The 23,655-nt window shown below is 38.1% G+C and overlaps 1 protein-coding gene across 4 annotated transcripts; it reads right to left on the reverse strand.

Annotated features, from left to right (window-relative positions):
* Positions 1-1,535: 1,535 nt before the first annotated feature.
* LOC122088566 lies at positions 1,536-22,795 on the reverse strand. Of its 4 annotated transcripts, none has more exons than XM_042657871.1 (11): positions 19,682-22,793; positions 19,007-19,296; positions 18,806-18,879; positions 10,040-10,124; positions 6,835-6,921; positions 6,579-6,651; positions 4,523-4,566; positions 3,278-3,406; positions 3,086-3,184; positions 2,554-2,696; positions 1,536-1,822 (listed from the first exon to the last, which is right to left on the reverse strand). In XM_042657871.1, the coding sequence occupies exons 1-10, from the start codon at positions 22,134-22,136 to the stop codon at positions 2,640-2,642; spliced, it is 3,393 nt and encodes a 1,130-aa protein (XP_042513805.1). In that variant the 5' UTR covers positions 22,137-22,793; the 3' UTR covers positions 1,536-1,822; positions 2,554-2,639. The 4 variants fall into 4 exon arrangements, with proteins under 4 accessions (XP_042513805.1, XP_042513804.1, XP_042513803.1 ...); XM_042657870.1 differs by having other exon boundaries at positions 2,559-2,696; positions 19,007-19,305; positions 19,682-22,792; XM_042657869.1 differs by having other exon boundaries at positions 19,007-19,305; positions 19,682-22,791.
* Positions 22,796-23,655: the final 860 nt, after the last annotated feature.

A 23,655-nucleotide genomic window follows, 5' to 3' on the forward strand; every position in this document is an offset into this window, starting at 1 on the left:
CAATGTGCATAATGGTATCATCAATAGGGTCCACCATGATCAAGCAAAAAAAAAAAAAAAAAAAAAAGAGAGAATAAAATGATAAGCAGGCATATGTCAAGCAGAGACCATAGGAATCCTCTTCCGAATCTGAATATATCAAAGCATCCAATAACAGAAAGAAAGAATATGAGGGAATCGCCTCATGGCGTGGTGGTGGTTGCAAGTTGCGGACTTATAGTAGAGTGCTGGCCCAAGCCTAAGGGAGAGGTTGCTTTTTTGACTCTCCCTCAATATTCGGCACCCCACCCCAAATGCTCTCCTCGCCTTAGCTTGAGTTGGGACAAAGATATATCCTCTCTAATGCGTCGTCTACCTACCGTAACATCCAATGGCTGGAAGGACTCAGACAGATACCCCAATAAGTGCCAGACTCTGCTGTAGCCTATAGGCTTGGAGTTGGACAGGGTTGTCCCCAAGAAAAAAAGGATATGGAGAGGAAAGAGTAGCGGAGAGGATATAAAGAAGAGTTTTGGATAGATGTTAGTAGTGAAAGTGCTTGAAAGAGGGGTGGGTAGTGTAAGTACTGTTGTATTAGGGAATGGTCGTTCGGCCGTTCAACTTGAAGCCTCCCCCCATCACCACAGGTGGGAAGCGTGAGATGAGCATGGATGAGTTCAAGGAGTGGTTGAAGCACTTTGACGCCGATAGAGATAACCGTATAAGCAAAGAGGAGCTCCGGCAGGCACTCCACCGTGTCGGAGGATGGTTTGCCAGGTGGAATGGTGGACGTGGCGTACACTCTGCCGATGCCAATGGCAATGGGTTTGTCGATGATGATGAGATTCAAAACCTCGTTTCCTTCGCAGCGAACCATTTGGGTGTGACAATCATAGCTTACTAGCCTCTCTCTCTCTCTCTCTCTCAATTCTCATGTCTGTAGGGGATCCACAATTCTGGTAGTTGTATGTTATTTTGCTTGTAAATCCACGGCAAGATTACTTTGTATTTCGTTTTTCATACAAAAGGGAAAACTGAAAATTTTGACTTTGATAAGCCCAGTGCTTCCAACCTTCTCTGTGTTTCTAAACTGGAGCTTTTGTTTTGCTTTGGTCATTGTGGGTTTGGTTGGTAACTTTTGTTCCATTCATAGACATTGCCATTAACCTGATTGAATTGAATTACTCCGGTTTCCTTTCCTTAGCCAGAATTTTTCTTACCCCAAGTATAGTTGTGGACCCAGGTTGAATTCCTCCATGGCTCCCCAGCTAGCTTTCATGGCCCTTAAGCTCCATTTTTTTTTTCCAGCTCAACCATGTCCCCTTCAGGGTCAAATGTTTCTTCAACCTCATATCACCATGCAAATTAAATAGCAGAGCCAATCCCAGGTGTTTTCAGAGGAATGAATTCTTAGTGCTTAGAAAGCTTAAGCCTTAAAATTTGAATAGGCATGGCAAGTACAGAGCTTAAATTTCTGCGGACACACAGGAACTACTCTTGCTGAGAATCAGTTAAAAACTTGACACATCTATCCTATATTAGCCTTTTGGTACCAGTTGAAAAAAGGAATTTGCTTTTGCATGTGGAAACAATGATACATGTATGTTTTTAGGGTATGCACATGTTTTTATTAGCTTACCCATCAATGCTTGCAGTGTTAACTGGATCACATGAAAAGAACTATTATAAATTCCAGTCACCTTATAGAGAATACACCTGAATCCCTCTAATACAAACTAAGCTGTACAACTTTTTCTGCCACCAACATATCACCAAACCCAAGCACAAATAATCGCTCAAGTTTGTCTCTGTTGCCACCCATCTATGAATAAGAACATCATAGCTGCACATAACCCCAGAACTGTTAGCAATATCAAGTGACTATGCTTTTCTTTAAAAATTCATCATAATTATGCCAAAAATTAGTCAGAGGGAAAAAATTGTCATGACTAAAGTCAAACTCCAACTTTCATTCTTCAAACTTTTTTCCATAAATCCTTACACCACTTCTCATTTCTGTAAGTAAATCCCATATCTAACCAGTGCCTTGGTTGCCCAGAGATATCAAATAATAAATCATTGGATTCTCTCAGAAAATGTATTTTTCTCTTTAAAATAGTCGGTAAGTAAATTTTTCCTATAATTGGAATAGTTAGTAAGTGAATTTTTTCCTGAAGCGGAAAAAACAGAATGCCTGCAGTTCACATGGTGAAGCATCTAGAATTTAACTCTGGCGATGAAAAGCATAGGCGATAAAAACTCGGGGCATTCCATACTTTCCATGTATATATTCAGGACCCTACAATGTACCTATAGCTCCAATTTACATGATTTTCTATTAATATACAAAAGTTTACATGATTTGGCCGTCTTGAAAAATTCCAGGGAGTTGAGGTGGAATGCCTTGTTTGAAATTTTCAGTTGTTGGCACAGATGGAAAGATAAAAAATTACTTGGAAAGTCCCTAGTAAAACTCTTGCTGATGTTATAAAGTAGCAGAAAATAATGGCAACTTCATCTTTAGATTGTAGTAATTCAAGCAACCAGAGGCTAGGGGGGGAACAGGGAATCTACCGTACTGAATTCCAGAAATGAGATGACGACACTTCTGCATCCGAATCAATGGTTGGGTGAGAAACCAAGAAATCTCTTCAGTACCTTCAAAAATTGATTTCAGGAAGAGGAACTTTCCAGAAATTCCATGAATTGAAGTCCTCCTGGTGCACACACCAGATATGTATCAGTTAATGTACATTCAAATTAGGACCAAAAGAACACAAAGCTTCCCAGGATTTAAGATTTAAGTTACTCCATGAACTTAAGTCCTCCTGGACTCTAGCATTATATGAACTTTTTTGAAGATGTAATTCTTATTTTTGTGTTGTGTAGAGGTGAAGCAGTAATGTTGGATGGCCTGATTCAGAAACAGGCCAACATACTGAAGTATGAAATGGCATCAGGTAACCCATGATTAATGGGCATCACCCTTAGAGAGCATATTTTCTTTCCTCTTGTTCATCTTCAAATAAAATTGTATTTCAACCCTCTAGATCTTGTTAAGGATGCAGAGCTGTGATACAAAGGCAGTAAAAGTTTCAAATTGGACCTGCTCAGCTGAGGACCTGGCTGGAAACATTCCATTCACAAGTGCATGGAGAGATGTGTATGATTTTGTGTCAACCCAACGGTTTATGGCAACCTCACCCTGAAAGCTCCACCATTAAGAGGAAAGTTAGAATTGTCAAGATCCAGTCCCCCTGATCATCATCTGTATAAATTAGCATAAAGGAAAGATTACCTTAGGATTGATGATGAAAATTTTTCCTTTGGGAATTCCAACCTTAAGGTAGCTAAACTCATCAGTATCTCTGTTTCCAAAACCAGCATAGAATGGATTGCAATCCGGAGGAAATAATGCCTTGATATCCTAAAAATTTGGATAAGCTGATCATTAAATCAAACTCCCCTCCAGAAATACAGAAAATTCATGTTCAATATTACCAAATATTTTAAGTTACATGTTCACACTTTTAAGCTGCATATCTTTTGGCAGTATTGTGCTTCTTTTGCCTTCCTGTTCCCCCCCCCCCTTTTTCTCCCTTCTCTGTTTGCAGGTCTGTCTTTAATATCTGTTACATGGTATCAAAAGTAGGTTTGAACTTGTGTGCTTAATTTTCTCTTTATTTTCTTCCCTCCTTTATTCATCTTTCATCCTTCAACAAAGTTAAGCAATTTTTCTGTTGAATGTGTGTCTTGGTGACATTAGTACATCTAGTGATGACAAGTAGTATAGAAGAAGTTCAAGGTTAAGTATTTGCAGACCATAGGATCTAAGGAAACTGCAACACTTCCTGAATGCAGCCACAAGCAGAAAGGGCATAAGTGTGTCATAATGGTAATAATTAACGTTTTTATTGACATAGGAATACTAGGAGCAAAAACAACCGCTACTCCAATTGATCCTAGTGCAAAAATTAACGCAGAAAAAAATTGTTGTTTTTTGAAGGCCCTGGGTAATAATGTGTGTCTTGTTGGTAAAGGTGATGTACTTTACAGTTACATGACCTAACATTTGTCTTGCACTGGAAGTGAGAAGTAAGATTATGGAATCACCAAAAAATGCTTTCAGTTCCATGTGATGAAATCTTATTTATAATAAGGGTACTCCAGGTAAGCAAGTGATCTATCATGGACATATTACAGGCTATTTGGATGACACCTGTTATTGTTACTCCCCAGACAGGATATCTATTAATGGTCACTACCCTTCTGTTGGAGCAAATCCATTTGTAAGACAAACTTAGAAACAAACTACGGTAGTGAATCCAGAGCTAAAGCAGAATACCAAGCTATGGCTCGTAATGCACATGGTCTGATTTGGCTAAAAACAGTTTAAATTAATGCACTGACCAGTTAATTTAATACAGAAGTAAGTTCCTAACAATTATAAGCATCTAACAACCTTGATTCCTCTATACAGGCACTACAAACCTCAAACAATTAAAGTGGTCAATATAGCACACACAGACAAACACATGCATACCTCCAAGCATGCTATCTTGAATTCATGAGGAGCTCTTCTAATAACTGCAGAAAATAGAAAGGAAGAGAAGTTCTCTCAGGGCATGGTTTTGAAGTATAAAACAAATTAATGGCTGGCAAAATATATCCAGAGACAGCTGCAATTATGATTGAATTGCATTAAAAAGATACTACATGGACACAGAAAACCTAGTTACAACCTTGATCTAGCAAGTTCTTTAATCTGAAGGACCTTTTTTATGTTAAAAGAAATTTAATTTAATTGAGGATATCCCAATCATTAATGTGGGAACTAAGAAAAATCAGTATGATACTGAGGTTAGTAGGCTTTGGACTCCATGTCATTGATTGATTGATTGACATTCTACACTGCAACCATGAGTTTTTTGGCTTGGTCCCAGCTCACTGGGGTGTCAATGGTTAACAGTTTACCCACCTTAACTGTCTCTAGTTTGGACGGTAAGCATAAGAATTTCATACCCTATAAGAAAATGGGATTACTCATCTATGTAAGGTTAAGGCATTACCTGCCTTACTTATTGACCTGCCAGGTAAAGGGATCTTTTAATTTTGATCCCTACCATACCCCCATAGAGGGTAAGGGTAAGGGCAAGGCCATTATTTAACCTTACTCTCCCAGTTGCTACACTCTTCTCACCTGTTACATACATGGGCATCGGCTTATGCGGCATGAGGTGTTTGAATATTAAGTAGAGGGAGTAGTTACGTAGGTTATGTGGTTAATAGGAAGTGGGTGGAGTTAGAGTAATCTAAGGGAGTAGTTATGGATAAGTGGTGTAATCCTTATATATATTAGTATTATTGAAGGAGAAAAAAAAAAAAAAAAATGCTCAGTTGTTGAGTAGAGGCGGACTACCTCCTAATTAGGCCGAGACGTCATGGTTTCGTCTATAAAGCCAACCCCATGTTATCCCTATCTTTTATCCTATTTAATCTCTTGTATTTCATTTTTCTATTTTTTTTTTTTTTTGGTAGCAATTATATCTTTCTCCCCTATTTTAACTCTTGGATTTGCCTGTTATATCTCCTCTATTTAATGTGCACGTATCAAGTGGTATCAGAGCCAGCCATGGCTCCACCAACGGATTTTCTACATCCATGGCGATGACAAAAGTCTTCCATCCAAATCCACAAGCAATATCAGATCAGATCGTATTTTGCAGAAAAGTATAAATTCTTATCCACTGGAGCGGTTTGTCTTTCTCAAAGGTTACACGGGAAGACTCCATGCATTCTTACATTTGGTCTTGAGGGCAAGACCTTACTTTAAGGAGGATGGAATGTTACATGCATGGGCATCGGCTTATGTGGCATGAGGTGTTTGAATATTAAGTAATAGGAAGTGGGTGGAGTTAGAGTAATTTAAGGGAGTAGTTATGGATAAGTGGTGTAATTCTTATACATATTAGTATTACTAAACGAGAAAAGGAAGAAAAAAAAAAAAAGAAAACAAATGCTCAGTTGTTGAGTAGAGGCGGGCTACCTCCTAATGTGCACATATCATCACCACACAAAAGATTGAAATAGTTAGGAAATTCAAACGCAAGGTATCTGGACAGGAACAGGCATAGAATGAGTAAAAAATGGCCAGTCAGTTGGTTATTGTTAACCACCCTGTCCTTGGTATTTCTATTCTCCGAAAAGACATCCCATATATATATATATATATATATATAATTGCATTTGTGTGTCATACCTTGCCGGTATGTTATTAAACGGTGACATGCTTAAGTTATTAAGGAGATACAACTGCAGAAGGCTTTAAAAAAGAGGGAGGAGGGAGGGGGGAGGGGGGAGGGGGGGATGTAGCATGTACATTATCCATGATCCTACAGCAGGTTTCATAGCCTATGATGCTCCTCTACAGATGCATGGTTTCCGGAATTCAGTAAGACTTTTCTGAACAAGTGATCAACCAAGTGGTTGCCAATAAAATTTTGAGAATCAGTAAGAATTTTCTTCAAATTATGGTATGATTGATTACATTCTTACATCAATTAAAGAGGAGAGAAGAAAAGGTCATATATACTACTTACCCTCTCGGAAGATGGAAGGAAAGAGCCCATCCGGTGAAATTACAACTGGCCCATCAGGTAGAGCTTTTCCATCCTGCAAAGGCAAGAAGATTGTATTGTTCAGGAGAGAGAAAGATGGATTCTTGGTTAAAAAAACAACAGTAATAATGAATCTTATGGGGAACCTTCATGACAAAATTCACTAAACAAACGACAAAAATTCCCAAGTTCTTAAATTTTTGGTTTGAATGCAGAATTAAATTCCTTTATACATAACCTGCCTAAGGTTGAAGAGGAACTGCCTCGTTAGATGGGCCTGAGAAATTGCACGAGCACTGAGGAAAAGCAACTGATAACCATTTTCCTGCAATGCCAAAGAACAATATCATATTAATGAAACACATCTATTATCTCAGTGCTAGCCAGTAACCATATATGTTGTAATACTAAAAGCTATACACCGTCTTCCAATAATGGTTAGGATCATCTCATTTTACAAATTTTTTGGCATTCTTCTGTTACCAATAAAAAAGGGGGACTGAAAGGTTTAGAATATTGGTTGCAATAATTCTTCTTGGAAACTTGTCCTTCCAATTATCTCCTCATTTTAATTTACTAGGTCTAGCCTAAAATAAGGTTTCCTATATGCAATACTCATATTTTTTTCTGTTATTTGTTGTTCTGCAAATCTTTCATGTCCAATATCAGATGTGACACGTATCCACATCTTGATTCTGTATTAACTTCAGAAGAAGCCGGGGATTTAGTAGGCCCATTTGAAAGCAGATATGCACAGCTCAGGCAGTTAGGTCAGGTTCAGAACAAGCCCAACCCAAAGAACTCAATAACTCATTGGAAGATTCTCAACCAAATCCAGACTTTAATCTATGAATCTAATCCACTAAACCTTAAATAAGGTAGTCTGAGGGACTTTGGTTGCGTCAAGCTCGGCCAGTTTAAGCTTACATAACTATAGTAAATGAGTGGAAGGAAAATTATATTGAAGAAAATGCTTAAAACCATACACCAAAACACTTTCAGCTGTTAACATTTATACACACAAAAATGTGGTAAAAATTGAATCAAATAATAATGGTTGAAAGGCAATTGGAGCATTCAATTTGTAATATGAAATTAATTACAATGGCTTGAGAATAACCCAAAAATTTTCCTCTTACAATAGTTTCACTCCAAACAGTTCTTATTCAATATTAGAGTACAATCATTCCAACTTACATCCTAAGCTAAACATGCAAAAAGGGAAATGTTGGGAGGTAGATAGGATGAACTCTAGTTTCAGATTACTCAGCCCTTTTAATAGGGCCTCAAGAAAACCATAAAATATAATTTAAGTCAACACCAAGGTCGAAGTCAATCTTGTCTGATGAATGTCAGATTCTGACCACTGTTCATAAACTGTTAGAACAAAGTACTGTGATGTTCTCACAGTCATATATAGCACAACAATCAAAACAGTAAAAGTTTGAAACCTGTAAACCAAAAATCAGGTGATTTCTTATTTCCAACAGATCAGCTGGTCAGATCTGGCTTAAACTCTGGTCGAATCAAAGGAGCTCTCAGGAGGACCTTTGACACCTCAAAAGATGGGGTAATCTGCTGGTCATATAAAACCCACTATCCATTTCAGCAATTTGGAGCCCAAAACAGGGCTACTGCCAACCTCTCTTTTGGATTCCTTTGCTGGGATCTAAATCCTACTATAAACAGAATATAAGAAGCAATAATAGTGGAATAAAACTCTTCAAATTTCTGTATCAAAAAACCTCCGAAAATCTTGAACGATAACAGCAGAAATCAATACTTGAAGGAAAACAGAGCATAGAGAATAAGTATCAAACAACCTCCGGAAATCATAACCTTTTGGTTTCCCACCAACAGGCCTAGATCAGAATCCCACTATACCCCAAGAGTTTCCCACCCTAAAATGAGTCTCACAACAGCAACAAGGCAATAGCCATTCTTTATTGAATAATTCATTGAATGCCTAGAATAGGCTACAAGAATTGATATAACAAAAAAAAGAGTCTCTAGCTACGTAAGAAAGCTATCTAACTATACTAACATAGCCAAAAGGAAACATTACAACAAGAAGGAAACTCACTATACAAGGTAAAAGTCTTTAAGTGTGATAAAACAACTTAAAACAAAAGAAAAACAGTTAATAACTAAAGCCCAAGACATGGGCTACAAGACAGGCTCATATCGGCAGAACTTAAGCCAAGCTTCTATTAAGTCATAAGTCATAAGTCATGGCCACTAAGGCCTGTTGTTTTTCCTCTTCCTTCTGGAGTAACTGAGGAACTCCCTGCATCAGGAAAACTGTTCAAAGAGATAGGACTGAAGACCAAAATGCCCCCCTTTTACCTCCAATAGCCATTGAGATTCAAATCTTGAGCACAGAATTCTAGTTCCCCCCCACCCCCCAGGCACGGGGGGACGACAAGATTTCATTCAGTAGAATCCATTCAAGAAGGAGAAAGACAACGCATCAGGAGTACTGTTCCAAAGAGTAGGAAGAGATCACTTTGGGCTCTAATACCATTTACATTCAGAGAATCCAGTGATTTAACTGGCCACCATAGTTGTCTTGCCGTCCAAGAATTCTTGTTTAGGCAGTTCATACCATCCATACATAGTGTTTTGGTCTAACATTTTTATTCTTCCATGTTTCAGAAGTAGCATATATATATATATATATATATAGAGAGAGAGAGAGAGAGAGAATAGATAGATAGATAGATAATTCTATTTGATTCTGTTAGTCCTATATATAAGAGTAGATCATACAAAAGATGGAAGCAATTCTTTCCTGGGTTACTGGCCATCAGCCAGGAGTTTTGGGTTTAAAACCGAAATTTTAGCAACAAAGGCATTGCCTAGGTGCCATGTTGGTGTTGCTTTGACACCCAGGCACCCTCCAACGACTTGAGTCGCCTAGACGCAGTGACAACTATGCTGGCCACCAATACTCTATTAGGTGGACAAATACGTGGGGGTCATGTTGTTATATATTACAAAAGAAAGCTCTCTAGAATGGTTCAGAAAGAAGGATGAAGACAAAGATCAATTTCAGTTCAACAATGAGTTGCAATAATCTCTAGCACTTGAAAGTTGAAAGGTCATGACTAACTTCAAGAGGCATGTAATAAGCTTCGAATTGATCTAGAACATTAAGCTTGTAAAAAGTTTTGGAGCAAAGAAAGTGCAGTTGTTCTTCCTTTTTTTTTTTTTTTTTGGGTGGGGTGGTGGTGGTGGTGGTGGTGGTTAGAAAAAAAAAATATTGCAGTTCATTGTCTCAGTAGCATCTCTCTACTGCCTTAAGTCCATCTTTTTACTATGTGGACATGGAAAAGCTTGGAAGCATTAACATTCACAATGTGCATACAAAATGATACAATGAAACGAAATAATATCTGAAAATTCACACAAATAAAAGCACATAATAATAAGACAGAACAGACCTTAATCGCAGAGAATAAATGTGTAACACCTGTTTGTGACCAATCTTTTCCAACCAAAGGCATGAATTGCCCAAGAACATCTGATCTGCAGGAAGAATATAGATCAAAAATGGAAAAAAGTTCAGTTTTGAGGTCTTAAGAAATTGTGCATTTTCTCATCAAGATAAAAAACCTTTTTTATTTTTTTGGTGGTCCAAACATAAAGAGAAAACCAGTGACAATTTGAGTAGCAAAAGTAATTCTATACATAGCAGTACTTCCTATAAGAAGTAATAGCGAAACTTATCAACTATGACCCCACCCCCAAAACAGAAGCGAGTCACAAAGTTCTTACTTCTGAAGGCTTACATTCAAATCTACAGAAGATTAAAGACAAACCAATCTATCAACAAATATGAAATAAGTAAAAGAACAGCATTGAAAATCATAATATATACCAAGAATATATATATATATATATCGACTGATGCAGGAGCAATTATTTGGACCAGGCTGAACCTGTTTGAGAGTTTCAACGAAGAAGAGGGCCTTAATTGGGATTTGTGTCTAGTAGGATATTAGTAGTTTATTTATTTACTTATTTGGGAGAGAATTATTGAAACCCAGAAAGACACCACATGTCGTAGATATATATGAAAAATTAGGGTTCCTAAAGTAAAAGAAGCTTTAAGAAGGATGAAACTAGGCAAGGCACCAAGTGTAGATGGGATCCCAATAAAAGCGTGGAAGAGTTTAGAAATTTGTGGTTTATCTCGACTAACCAACAACAACAAACTCAGCCTTATCCCAACTTAATGGGGTCGGCTACATGGATCCATATAAAAAATAAATAAATAAATAAATATAAAGGAAAAAAGTACAAACCGAAAAGGGGGAAGGAAAAGATGAAAATGTGAGAGATGAGAAAAGAAAGTTGAGAGCAGAAAGCTGAGAGTAAGAGGAAAGAGGCACAGCCCAACTTACGGAGAACCAATTTAGTCTTATGCCAGAAAGATCCATGATAAAAGCTATTTACTTAAGAAACTCTGGGAATATTTAGAGAATGCAAGAAGGATCTCCATATGGTTTTTATTAACCTAGAAAAAGCTTATTATAGCATCCCTAGAGAGTTAATCAAGCAAGTAACAGAGAAGAGAAGTGTTTCTAGTAAATATGTGGGGATAATTAAAGATATGCATGATGATGTGGTGACTAATGTAAGAATTGTGGGGGGTCAATGTAATAAATGCCCAATTACAATTGGGTTTACAAGGATCAACTTTAAGCCCTTATTTGATTCAATCATGGATGATTTAACCAGAGACATTCAAGATGAAGTACCTTAATGTGTACTCTTTGTTGATGATAGTGTTTTGGTGGATAAGACAAAAATAGTGATTAAAGCCAAGTTGGAGCTATGGAGATCAACCTTAGAATCAAGAGGTTCTAAGATTAATAGAATGAAGACAGAGTATATGATGTGTCAGTGCAATTTTAGTTGCACTAGGACGGATAATGAGGTGGTGAAATTTGATAAGAGGCAGATTTCGCAAAATACTTTGTTTGGCCTGGATCCATGCAGCCAACCCCATTATGTTGGGGATAAGGTTGAGTTTGTTTGTTGTTTGCAGATTCTGCAAAATGATTATTTTAGGAATCTAGGATCAATCATAAATAAAGAAGGTGATATTGAGGATGAGGTTTCCCAGGGAAATAAAATAGGATGGATGAAGTGGAGAGGTGCGTCCAGAGTGTTGTGTGATCAACGTATTCCTTTAAAACTTAAAAGGAAAATTTTATAGAATAGTCATACGACTAGCTATTATGTATGGTGCAGAATGTTGGGTACTTAAGAAGCATCATACGGATAAACTCAATATAGATGAGATATAGATGTTGAGATGGATGTGTAGAAAAACTAGGAAGGATAAAGTAAGGAATGGTCATATTAAAGCTGATTTGGGTGTAGCTCTAATTCATAATAAGCCATAAGAAAGTCGAATGAGGCAGCATGACCATATTCAATGGAGGCCTTCGGATGCTCCATTATGGAGGAGTGATTTGATTCGAATTCAAAGGAAATTAAAGAACCAAGACAGATCTAAAATGACTCTAGGAAAAGTGGTGAGGAAAGACATGCATAACTTAGGCCTTGTATCAAGTATGACCTCAAATAAAGTTGAATGGAGGATAAGGATCCATGTAGCCAACCCCATTTAGTTGGGAAAAGGCTGAGTTGTTATTGTTGCTGTATTTATTTACTTATTTCATTTATCTTCTAATCTTGTACTTAGGCTAGAGTTCCATACCATTTTTAGTTTTAGAGTTTGATTCCATTATAGATTTAGATTGGGTTAGATAATTAGGAGAGAGTTAGATTTTACTTCTATTCCACCATCAGACTACAGTTAGGAAACTTTCAATTTTGTTTTTATAAATATGCTTGTAACCCAATTCATTGGACAACAACAACTGTCCAGCACAGTTGGTGAGTTGTGGTGCGCAAAAAAATATGCTCACTAGAAGGTCTCGAGTTTGAGCCTCCTAGTTGTTATCTACTTCCTATCCTTACCTATCAAAAAAAGAAAAAAACCCCAATTCAATGGACAGAATTGAAGCGAATGAAATAGTGGTTTCGTTTAATGTGTACATGCGTGGCTTGGCAGCTTGGCTGTCGTCTCCTTCCTTCCTCTTCCTTTCTCCCACGTGTTTGGATCGTAGGAAACCCTGTCCTAGGCTACACAAACTCCAGAGTTGCAGCTCTTAATACTCGCTCTTTCAAGAGAACCAACCTGCAACTCCACCTGGTTTCGTTCCTACCACCAGGTTCTACTTCAAGGGTTTCACCCTACTCTACGACTCTCTGTTTTGGAGGTTTTTGGCCGCTTTTTTAGGCCTCACACTTCTGAATATTGTTCCTTGTTGCTTATTGTTGTGCTTCTTGTGGCTGGTAACATCTGGTTTATTCTGTGTGAAAGAATTCTCCTACCTCCAATTTTATGGATGATTCTAAAGAATCTAAACCTCCCACAGATAACATCAATGTTCAAATTAAATCATCAAATTAAATGGTGCTTCAAAATATCTTCTCTAGGCCCAAGCAATTAAAGTTTATATCACAGCCAAATGGAAGATGGACTATCTAACTATATCTCCATCTACTACAACCTCTACTGAGTATTAGGATTGGATGACGAAGAATGCTACCTTACTTTGTTGGTTTGTGGAATAGTATGGAGCCTTTTGTAGCTGCCAAGGTTATGTCCCATACAACAGTCAATGGTGTCTGAAATGATCCCAAAGAAAGCTATTCTTAAGATAAGAATATATCCAGAGTACATGATTTGAATGAAAATTTCTTCTCTTTAAACAGAATGGAAAATCAGATGGTGACTACTACAGCACTCCAAAGGGCATGTGGGAGGAACTCAATGTGTACCAGCCCCTCTCTACTGATCTTGCAGTTCTCAAATCTCAGCATGCTGATTCTTGGTTGCCAAATTCTTTTCTGGATTAGACTCTGACCTATCTTTTCAAAAGTCAACTATTAGCTAGTGAGAAGATTCCCTCCGTGAATGAGACATATTTAAGGATTCAACAGATTGTATCCCCTCCCTGTCTAAATCTGAATCCTCCACTTCTTCAAGGACAACTTCGCGTTTGTCATTGATAATGGTGGCAGCAATCATGGCTCCGTATTTCCTAGCAAAGGTCATGGTTTCGGGGGAGGTTGTATATGTGGTGTGGGTGGTCGTGGCGGCAAGCAATCTGATCAGTTTTTTCAGATAGTGTACCCATTATGGTCGCAATAATCGCACAATTGAGAAATGTTGGGTCAAGCATGGAAAGCCCCAATGGGCACAAAAACAGTTTGCCAACACAATTGTGCCTGATGGGAGTGCTAAAGTGGTGACACCTCATGACACTAATCAGAGTTCATTGTCTTGAGGTGGTTCCTCATCTTTTGTCTCTCGGGATGAGATGTTCAATCAACTACTAAAACATGTCCAACATCTTGAGACATCCACTTCTTCATCTACTATCAAATTGGATCATTCATCTATACCCACATATCTCGTTTCCTCATTCTCCATCCCATAGGTCATTGACTCAGGTGCGTCTTCCCACATGACCAGTAAGCCCAACTTGCTATGTACTTTTCAGCAGTCTAATTATCCATCCCAAGTTATTCTGGCAAATTGATCCTCTACTAATGTAACTAGTCATGGTTCCATTCCTTTATCTTCATCTCTTTCGTTATCTATTGTACTTCATGTTCCTGAATTACCAGTCAATCTTTTATCTGTTAGTCAGTTTACAAAATATCTCAATTGCTCCTTCACATGTTACCCTTCCCATTGTGTTTTTCAGGATCTCAAGACAAAGATGACAATTGATGGAGGGAATGAGAGGGATGGCTTATACTACTTTGACGTTGCTTCCTCATCTACGACAGCACCTATTACCTTTACTAGTGATTCTCCTCTCCATTGGCACTACCAACTGAGACATCTTTCTCTCTCAAAGCTACAACATATGGTCCCTGGTTACAAGTCTACTTCTCGTATAGAATGTGAAGCTTGTGAGCCTAGCAAGCATACTGAGACATCTTTCTCTCTCCAAGCTACAACATATGGCCCCCAGTTACAAGTCTACCTCCCATACAAAGTGTGAAGCTTGTGAGTGAGCTTGGCAAGCATCACCGTACTGCTTTTCCATCTTGTATTCTGTCTAGGAGCAGTCTTTATTTGATTTAATTCATTCTGATATCTAGGGTCCATGTAGGGTTAAGACTCGTTCCGGTTTCTCTTATTTTGTCCCCTTCATTTATCTTTAAAAAGATCATTCTAAGTCTATATCCGTTTTTAAATGATTTTAAAAATTAGAATTCAGTTTGGTGATTGTTTAAAATATTTGCATACAGAAAATATGCTCTTAATATTACTCAACGTGAAATTTCTTCATTCTACTTTGATAATGGTATTATCCATCAAATTTGTTGCTCTTATACTCCCCCCCAAACAAAATGGTATGGCAGAAAGGAAAAACTGACATTTGTTAGATATTGCTAGATCTTTAATGTTTCATATGAGTATTCCCAAAATTTATTGGGGAGACGCTACCTAACGGCCCCTTACTTGGTCCACCACCACGTGTTTTTGGGTGCAAATATGTTGATCATAATCTTCATCTGGGCATTGGTAAATTGTCCCCTCCCGCTATAAATTGTGTTTTTCTTAGGCACTCTCATACCCAAAAAGGCTACTGTTGTTATGATCTTGTTACTCGTCAGCAGTTTGTTAGCATTGATGTTAGATTTTTTTAGAATACTCCCTACTTTGGTGTTGTTTCTGACTTAGGTATTGTCTCTCCTAGTTTCCCACCTATTCCTCAAATCATTCCTCTTGAAGATTCTGACCCCAAATCCACAGGGTACCATTACAGGTATACAATTGCCATCCCAAGAAGTCACTGTCCGTTGATGTTATTGCTCACCTATCCCAATCTGATTCTTTGCTTGGAGGTTATTTGTCTCCTGATGACTTTCCTATTGCTCTTCAGAAAGGTACTCATTCTTGTACTCATAACTCTTTGGTTTCCTATCCGATTGTTAATTATTTTTTATTTTCCATCTTCTGGTTTTCTTTTTTTCATTTTCCCTCTCATTGACCTTCCACACTATTCCTTCCAAATACCAAGATGTTTTATCTCATACTGAATTCTATGAGAGTTTTGATCTCTTTGGTTGTAAACCTTGATTAGCGTTTTTTTAGTTAGATATCAAAAACGTATTTCTGTATGATGATTTACATGAGGAAGTTTATATGTAGCAACTTCCTGGGTATGTTTCTCAGGGAGAGAGTGCTCCAAAATTTATAGGCTGAACAAAGTTATTTATGTGTTGAAACAATCCCCGAGAGCATGATTTTGATAAATTAGTAGAGTTCGGTTGTGGCTTTTCTCAATGTTACTCTGATCACTCAATATTTGTTCACCGTAAAAACTAAAGATTGTACTAGTCATTTATGTTGATGATATTATTGTCTCTATTAACGACTTATCTAGGATTGAACAGGTTAACCCTTACAGCAGCACCTCCAAATGGAAGTTTTGAGAGCTCTTACATATTTTTTTGCTAGTGAGGTCATACAAAGCAAGAAAGGGCTTTGTTTATCTTAGCGTAAGTATGTTCTTAACCTTTGAGTGAAATATGAATGTTACACTGTAAGCTTGTAGATAATCCTATGGGTCCTAATGTCAAACTTGGAGCTTCGAATGACAAAGAATTTGCAGACAAACATCAGTATTGGATAGTCGGCAAACTTATATATCTTACCCAAAGAAAGGTCACATTTATCGTAGTACTGGTCACACCAATATTGTTGGTTATTCTGATCCTAATTGCATTGGTGCATATAGTGATCAGAGATCTATTACAGACTAATTATACCTTTGTCAGGGGTGATCTTGTTACATGTAAAATTAAAAATCAAACTACAATAGCATGTTCTAGTGTTAAAGCTAAGTATAGAGCTATGGCTCACACTCTACTGAGTTGGTATAGCTAAATCCTTTGTTTAAGAGTTTTGTTTTCTGATCAACAAACCTATGGACATGTTCTGTGATAATCAGGCAGCAACTTATATTGCTAGTAATCTTTTCTTTCATAAAAGAACCAAACATATTGAAGTGGACTATCATTTTGTTTAGGATGCAGTGATGAAGAAGTTCATTTCCACTCCATTTGTCAAATCTAGTGAACAACTTGGAGTTTTCTTTTACCAAGGCCTTGTTTCGAAATGTATTTCTCCAAGGATATTCCAAGCTAGGCTTGGATGATATTTATACTCCAGCTTGAGAGGGAATGTTAAGTTGTGTCGGTTCTATAGAAATTATTTGTAATGTTCTTTTTTATTTCTTTCCTTAAGTGCAAAGTACACTTAAGTAATAGTCTCTAGTAGCCACACCCCACCCATAGTTCAAAATCTCATTTTGGTAGGCCATTTCGATCAGACCGAAAAGAGAGAAATATTGAAATTTAGCCGAAACACTATTTTTTCCGTGAATTTCTCTTGGCCATTTCAAGGGCAAACAGCCAAAATAAGAGAAATTGCTGAAATTTTAACGAAACAAAGCATTTTTGTGACCAAAACAAGTGAAATTTTGGTAAAGTGAGCGTCCTTAAACATCCGTTGCCACCCCCAATCCCACCAAAGGATTAAAAAAATCCAAGAAAACATCATTTAAGCAGGAGGCCTCTTGCAACAAATATTAAACCAAGAAAATCAATCAACTCCTAATTTGACAAAAACCATCGCAAGAATGACAATGTCTCTATTTTGCTTTTTTTTTCTTTTTCTTTTTTTTTTTTTTTTTTTTTTTTTCTTTTTTTCCAGCAGGGGTGTAGGACTGGTGCTAAGCAAGCTAGTGCTGATGCAGTTGGGCAATGAAAGGGATCTCTTTAATTTGGGAATTTTATTATTTACTTTCCATTTTGATTTAGAGATTAGTTTGCGGTATTTTATTTAGCTTGGATTTTTATTTCAGTTTCTATCTAAGCTAGTTTCCATTTTTAATTAGTTACCATTGAGATGCTCTGAGTTTTCCTTTAAGTAGTCATGTAATACAATATGGAGTTTTAGATTTGAATAATTTTGGAGATTTAAAACTTGGTTAAAGAATTTTTGGGTGTGACCCATGGCTGTCGATTTCACCTTCCTCCCTCTCTGAAGTTCTCTCCTCCCTTCCCTACCATACTTCTAATTCTTCTTTATTTCCTCTTCTTTTTTCCCTATCCCTCTTCTTTCTTTTTTTGGTTTCCTTGTTCTCCTTTTCTAGTTCAGTCCAGGCAGTACTGGCAGCCAGTGAAGGAGTTCGAACTCCTTCAATTCAGCAGTTACCAGTCTGAAATTTGGGGAGTAAATACTCCCCCTTGGGGCGATTCAAACTCTTGAAGCCCTAGCTCTAAAGCCTGACCTGTGGAGAGGTTTATTACTGGAACTATCGATGGACCTGCAACTGTCGCTGAACCTGTATTTCAGAAGCTCGCAATCCAAACACTGCCTGATCTCTTGAACTGCAATGGTTTGTATCAACTTAGCAGGCCTAGGCAACTCTTCATCTTGGAATTCCTGGGTCAATTGAGTCTGATTGCAAGAGCTGCCCTTGAGTTCCGCTGGTTTCTGGTTCTCACGACAAGGAGAAGAAGATTGAAGCATTGTGGGCTGTTAGGGCATTTAACCCCCTGCTTTGACCATAGTACCCTTCCTTCTCTTATTATTCTTTTTTTTTTTTTTCTAACTCTAATTGTAATTTCCTGAACTACACTTGCTACTAGCCGATTGTTGAACCCATTGCTTAAATCTATAAGTTCATCCTAATTACAAAACTGCCACCTCCCTTAAAACTTCCATTTATTTACAGAACTGCCATTATTTCTTACTATTTGAGTTTACTACTCTATTATGGGCCCTAAGCGATCCGATTTCAGTCCTTGAAATCCAGATCCGCATCAAGTGCTTAGTGGGGGAAGACCAAAAGGCCAACGAACATTCAAGATAAGCAAAGCTGTATTCTGCAAAATTTATAAAAAATAAAGGAGTAACCACCAAACTTGCATAACCAAATAATGTAGATGTCAAAATTGTAATTCCCAACAATCATTTCTGAATCTCAATATTAAGCAAGAAAGTCGAACCCCAAAATGTGAACCCTCAATTTTCAACAATCTAGAAATAAGTATGCAAAATAAATCAACTGCAAAAGATCAAGTCAGAAAGACCTTACTTCGTAATTGTGCCATCAACATCAGAGACAACTATACGAGTATTCCATTTCCACAGATAAATTCTAGCATCCACCTGTTCAATAAAACATTTCAGTTAAGCATATATAGAAAAATCCAAATGGTAAATGAGAACCTAGGTGACGATGCTGTTATAAATGGAAGTGAATGCTATTATACATAGAACAATCCATAAAAATAACCTGCTGCCTCCCCAGCATTGCTGTTGAAAATGTGAAGGTTATAATGTTCCGTCCTTCCTCCAGATTCAAGGTTGCCAGCTGTTCAGATGTTGGAATGATTGATCTCACCTTCTTTTTAGTGACCTTGATTTTGGGTACATTTTTATCCTTGATCATATCACCAGTACAATCCGAACCACCAGAATCTTTAGTGTCATTCAGAGCTGGCTGTATAGAGTTCACGGTTCTTGATTTTCCAATTGGGAAAGGCCAGAGTCTCCAGCTTCCACCAGATCGAACAATCGCCCTTTCTGGATCCCCTACAAGCATTTTCTCAACTCTGTCAATAACTATAATGCCTTCTGGCTTAAAAATCTGTTCACATCCAAATGCAGCCATCCCTAAAATAATTGGTGCAGCTGCATCCCATGTAAAGTAATGACCACGAATTTTGACAATAAGCCTATCATGCTTTATAAGTGCAGGACCCAGAGAAATGAAATTCTCCAGATCCACTTTTTCAGCATCAAATGCTTGCAAAACAGCATCAACCCCCATTTCTTCATATAGCAAGTGCTTGCATAGAGATATCTCTCCATAAGGCATGGGATATAGCAAGTACCCACAGTTCAAAAACATCTAAATTGTCTAAAGACAAAAAGATGTGGAAAATGCATATAGATAAAGTTCTCTTACCAACAGGACTGCTTGTAGATTTAAGTACAAGTTCCTCAGATGCCTGAGTACCCAAAACTTTAGGATGTTCATGTGCTAAGTTATGCTCAGAGTCTGCATCTGGCTTTGACAAGGTCGAGACAACTTGCCCAAGGCGGCTTAACTTCAAATTTAAAGAATTTGAATCAAGAGAATGGCTTAAAGGATGACAAGCATTGGATCCTTCCAGACTATCAATGTTCCGTATAATCGGTAAAGATTCTGGCAGCCACACACCATTTTCCCCTGAAGCCATATGAGCTCTTGGAATACTGACTGGGCTTGATTTAGTCCCTGATTCCTCAATCAAACCTTCGAAATTAATTGCAGTATACTCATCAGCAAGCTTGCCTGGAGACAAAGATGAAGCATGATTTAGATCGACTCTCTCATGGTCATCTTCAATGCCATCCAAGGTAAGAGATGGATGATTTTCGGTCTGCAGGGATTCTTGAAAAACTGATTCCTTAAACTGGACCCCAACTGGATCAAGGCCATCAATGTCACCAAACAGAAGCTGATCTTCTTCTGAACCCTCTGATGGCAGAATGCTTTCTTTCAAAAAAAGAGAATCAACAACTGCTTCTTGAGTATCACAAACAAACTCCGATGAAGGACAGTGATCTTTTGTGTAATCATCTAGACCAATATTTTCCTTCCACTGGACTGGACTTGAACTGCTGCGATCAGAAGAGGTGTGCATGCCTTGTGGCACTGCTTCTTCTATTGACTCAAAGATTTCATTGACACCAGCCTCTTGATTAAGCAACACTAGCACCTTTGATGGCTTTCCAAGATCTACCCCATTATACTCAGATATATGAGAATGAGAAAGATCTGTTGTTTGGGATTCATTCTCCAGAATCTCAACTGGACCCATCTCCAAATTATCGTTCTGAGAAAGGCCCTCAGTCATCGTATGTTGGTGATTCACTTCAACAGAATTAAAAGTACTATGCAAATTAGGTGGTAAAAGGGACTCTGCAGTTGAGTTAAGAGAAGTTAACTCATTTTCATGAACAGTTTTAGTGTTAAGAAACTCAGAGGAATCTCCATCTCCTATAATTCCTGAAGCACAAAGATTTTCTTCAACTGCTACTACTTTAGAATCTGGTCGTGGGGTTACCTCAGTTATAAGCTCAGTGTTCTGGTATAGAACTCGAGCATGAGGCTCAACTTCCTCACACCTGCCATAACAAAATTCCATGGTCTCAGTGGCTTGTGCAAAGGAGCCATTCATTCCTACGGTCGAGATCTCTGTCGCTTCACAGTATGCAAAGGAGTTAAAGTTTCGATTTTCAGTTTTCTCCACAGAAATATTACTACTTATAATACTAGACATTTTATCAGAAAACTGTTCTATACCGGAATGTGTACTCTGCCCTGCATCAAGCTCGACCAGATCTGGATTCTGCAAACCAGCCATGGTACTCTCAGAAACAGAACCTTCGGCCATCTCATCAAAAACAGCAATCCTTAAACTAAATTCGTCAATAACTGTTGATACTTCAGAGATTATCTCACTTCTATCAAACGCCTCAAACGTGGAAATCTCCATGAATTGCTCGGGAGTTGTCAAAGGTGGCTCCTTTGGACTAATTACCTCATCGGGACTCTCTGGATTATTAGGACCAGACCCAGAATTATTGCAGGGATCAGTTTCTACATTTACAGTAGGAAGATCAGAACTAATGTTAATACTATCACCAAGCAACGAGCTGCCCGGGCTTTGTTTGTTATTAGGCTGCAAATCCCCATCAACCTCATCGACTGGTACAGCATCCTTAGAAGTATTATCCATCTTAGGCTCGATGGTTGGAAGGTCCGTAGACCATTTCATGTCCAAAAGGTCAGCCGCAATCTCTGCACGTTCCAGCGAACCCATCCGCTCTGCGCCAACGCTGCTGCCTTTGCTCCTACTACCGTCTTCCTTCATGGATTTACGCCCAAATACAAGCCCCAAAATTCCAGACCGACGAGAACTCGTCTTCGGTAAAATCTTTGAATTCGACTCATCAGTTGAAGCGGGCGAGCTTGGCTGATTAGCATCAAAATCGCCACTTTTAGACTTTTTAATCCTTCCATTCTGAGACTGCTCCTCCGTCTCATCACCGGAAGATGAAGGAGAGAATACAGATTCCCCTTGTTCCCCTTGTTCCCCTTCCAACTCTCTGAGAAAGTAAGCTTCCCCTTTATGATCCAAGTACATATGAAAATCGGCTTCAACTCCATTAACAGCTATACTAACCACCTTCTCCTTCGTCTTCAATACCCCTTGGAATTTTCCAAATTTGACATACCAAGGCGATGTCTTGAAGCTTCCATCTGGTTGTTGAACAACAATTATATCAACAGCTCCTCCGAAAGGGTGAAAAGGACCAGAAACTGTATAAACGCCGCGGCTAATGTAGCTACTGATCCTCTCCACCGCATACATCTTCCCAGAATCCCAATAGACGATTATCTCAACGACCTAGATCGCAAAAACCCAAAATCTCTCCATAAATTTAGAGTTACAGACCTCAATTGTAACACCTCACAAGACTGTGAGGTTCTTGGACTTGAGAGTCGAGAAATTGGGATACGGATCGGATACCTTCGATACCTCTTCGCAGACCACCAAACAGTCCACCAAATTCATCTGGTCTTCGTCGCCCAGTTATCCAAATTACAGAAAGGGCCTCAATATTATCGAAAACTGATCAACTCGGGAATCTGATTAAAATCTTCCCTGATTTTACCAGGAAAAATAGAGGGCCCAGATTTGGAAAACCTGGAAACTACCCGAACTCAATAGCTCAACCACCCATGCCGCGAAATCCGAAGAAGAACAATCATTTAGAAAGCATATTCGAGTAAATCTATTCGATTATGCTGACTTGCTGAACCATCGTCGTTAATGACAACAATAGAATTGGAAAAATGACATTTTTGAATTAAACAAAAGAAAATGCTGGATTTTGATGCAGTTGGGACTTGGATGAACAGATAGCCAATTCGAAGATCGAAGAACGAAGATACAGGAAATGCCAATAATAGCCTATAATGCGTCCTCTCGTTCTCTCTAGTGTGGGAGAGACAGAGAGAGAGAGAGAGTGAGAGGGGGCAGAATATGCCAAGGTGTGGGGGTAAGGAGTTGGTTGTTTTTTCGATGGGTCGACGTCGACTCGTCGAGGTAGTTTCTGTGACGAGAAGCCACATCAGCTGAACGGGGCCCGGCAGATGGCTATTGGTCGTGTTAGGTAGCTAGGAACGTCTGCGCGAGATTTTAAATTACATATTTTCTTAAAATTTTCACTGAATTTAGTGGATTAAGTAAAGAAAACAGATCAGAAAAACTGACTCCGTTGAGTCATCCATGATCCACGTAGAGAAGCAGAAATACTCTTCATATTGAACGAATATTCCAGAATACTATGCGACTGCCTGAAAATCCCTCCCATTTAATTTTAATTAAAATATTAAATTATTATTTTAAATATATTTTATTTTTATATAAAAAATCTTATTAATAGAATAAAAAAAATCAAAAGGAAGTTACAAATTTTAAATACAAATAGAGAGATGTAATTTAGATAATTCTTTTTAAAATTTAAATAAAAAATAATAATAAAGAATGTTTTACTCAACAGATAACAGTATCCTTTCACATGGGATAATGAAATGACTAACCCACCCCTCTCCTTGATCCCCGCACCACATAACTTGGTAGTAAATCTTTTCCCTTGAAGAAAAATATTGTATATATTATTGGTAGATTATACCACCTGCCACATTATATCTCATCCCTATACTCTTTGATACTCTTCATCCTCTTTGAAACCATAAATATTTGACCATTAGACCGCATACATACCAACATTTCCCCCAATGTGTACATTGGCTTAGCATGGGAGGCAGCGTATAAATCCCTCCTTTGTTAAATTAATACATAGATAGATTAAATATGCTTTAGA

This window comes from Macadamia integrifolia, chromosome 9, assembly GCF_013358625.1.
Source record: "Macadamia integrifolia cultivar HAES 741 chromosome 9, SCU_Mint_v3, whole genome shotgun sequence".
Lineage (NCBI taxonomy): Eukaryota > Viridiplantae > Streptophyta > Magnoliopsida > Proteales > Proteaceae > Macadamia > Macadamia integrifolia.

Bases quoted from the DNA above. Each gene is read 5' to 3' on its own strand.
- LOC122088566 (XM_042657870.1), bottom strand. From the start codon at position 22,136: ATGTATGCGGTGGAGAGGATCAGTAGCTACATTAGCCGCGGCGTTTAT. The intron at 18,880-19,006 runs GTTATTTTTATG...TTTATTGAACAG, and splicing joins CAATGCTGGGGAGGCAGCAG to GTGGATGCTAGAATTTATCT. The intron at 10,125-18,805 runs GTAAGGTCTTTC...TTCTTCCTGCAG, and splicing joins GTTGATGGCACAATTACGAA to ATCAGATGTTCTTGGGCAAT.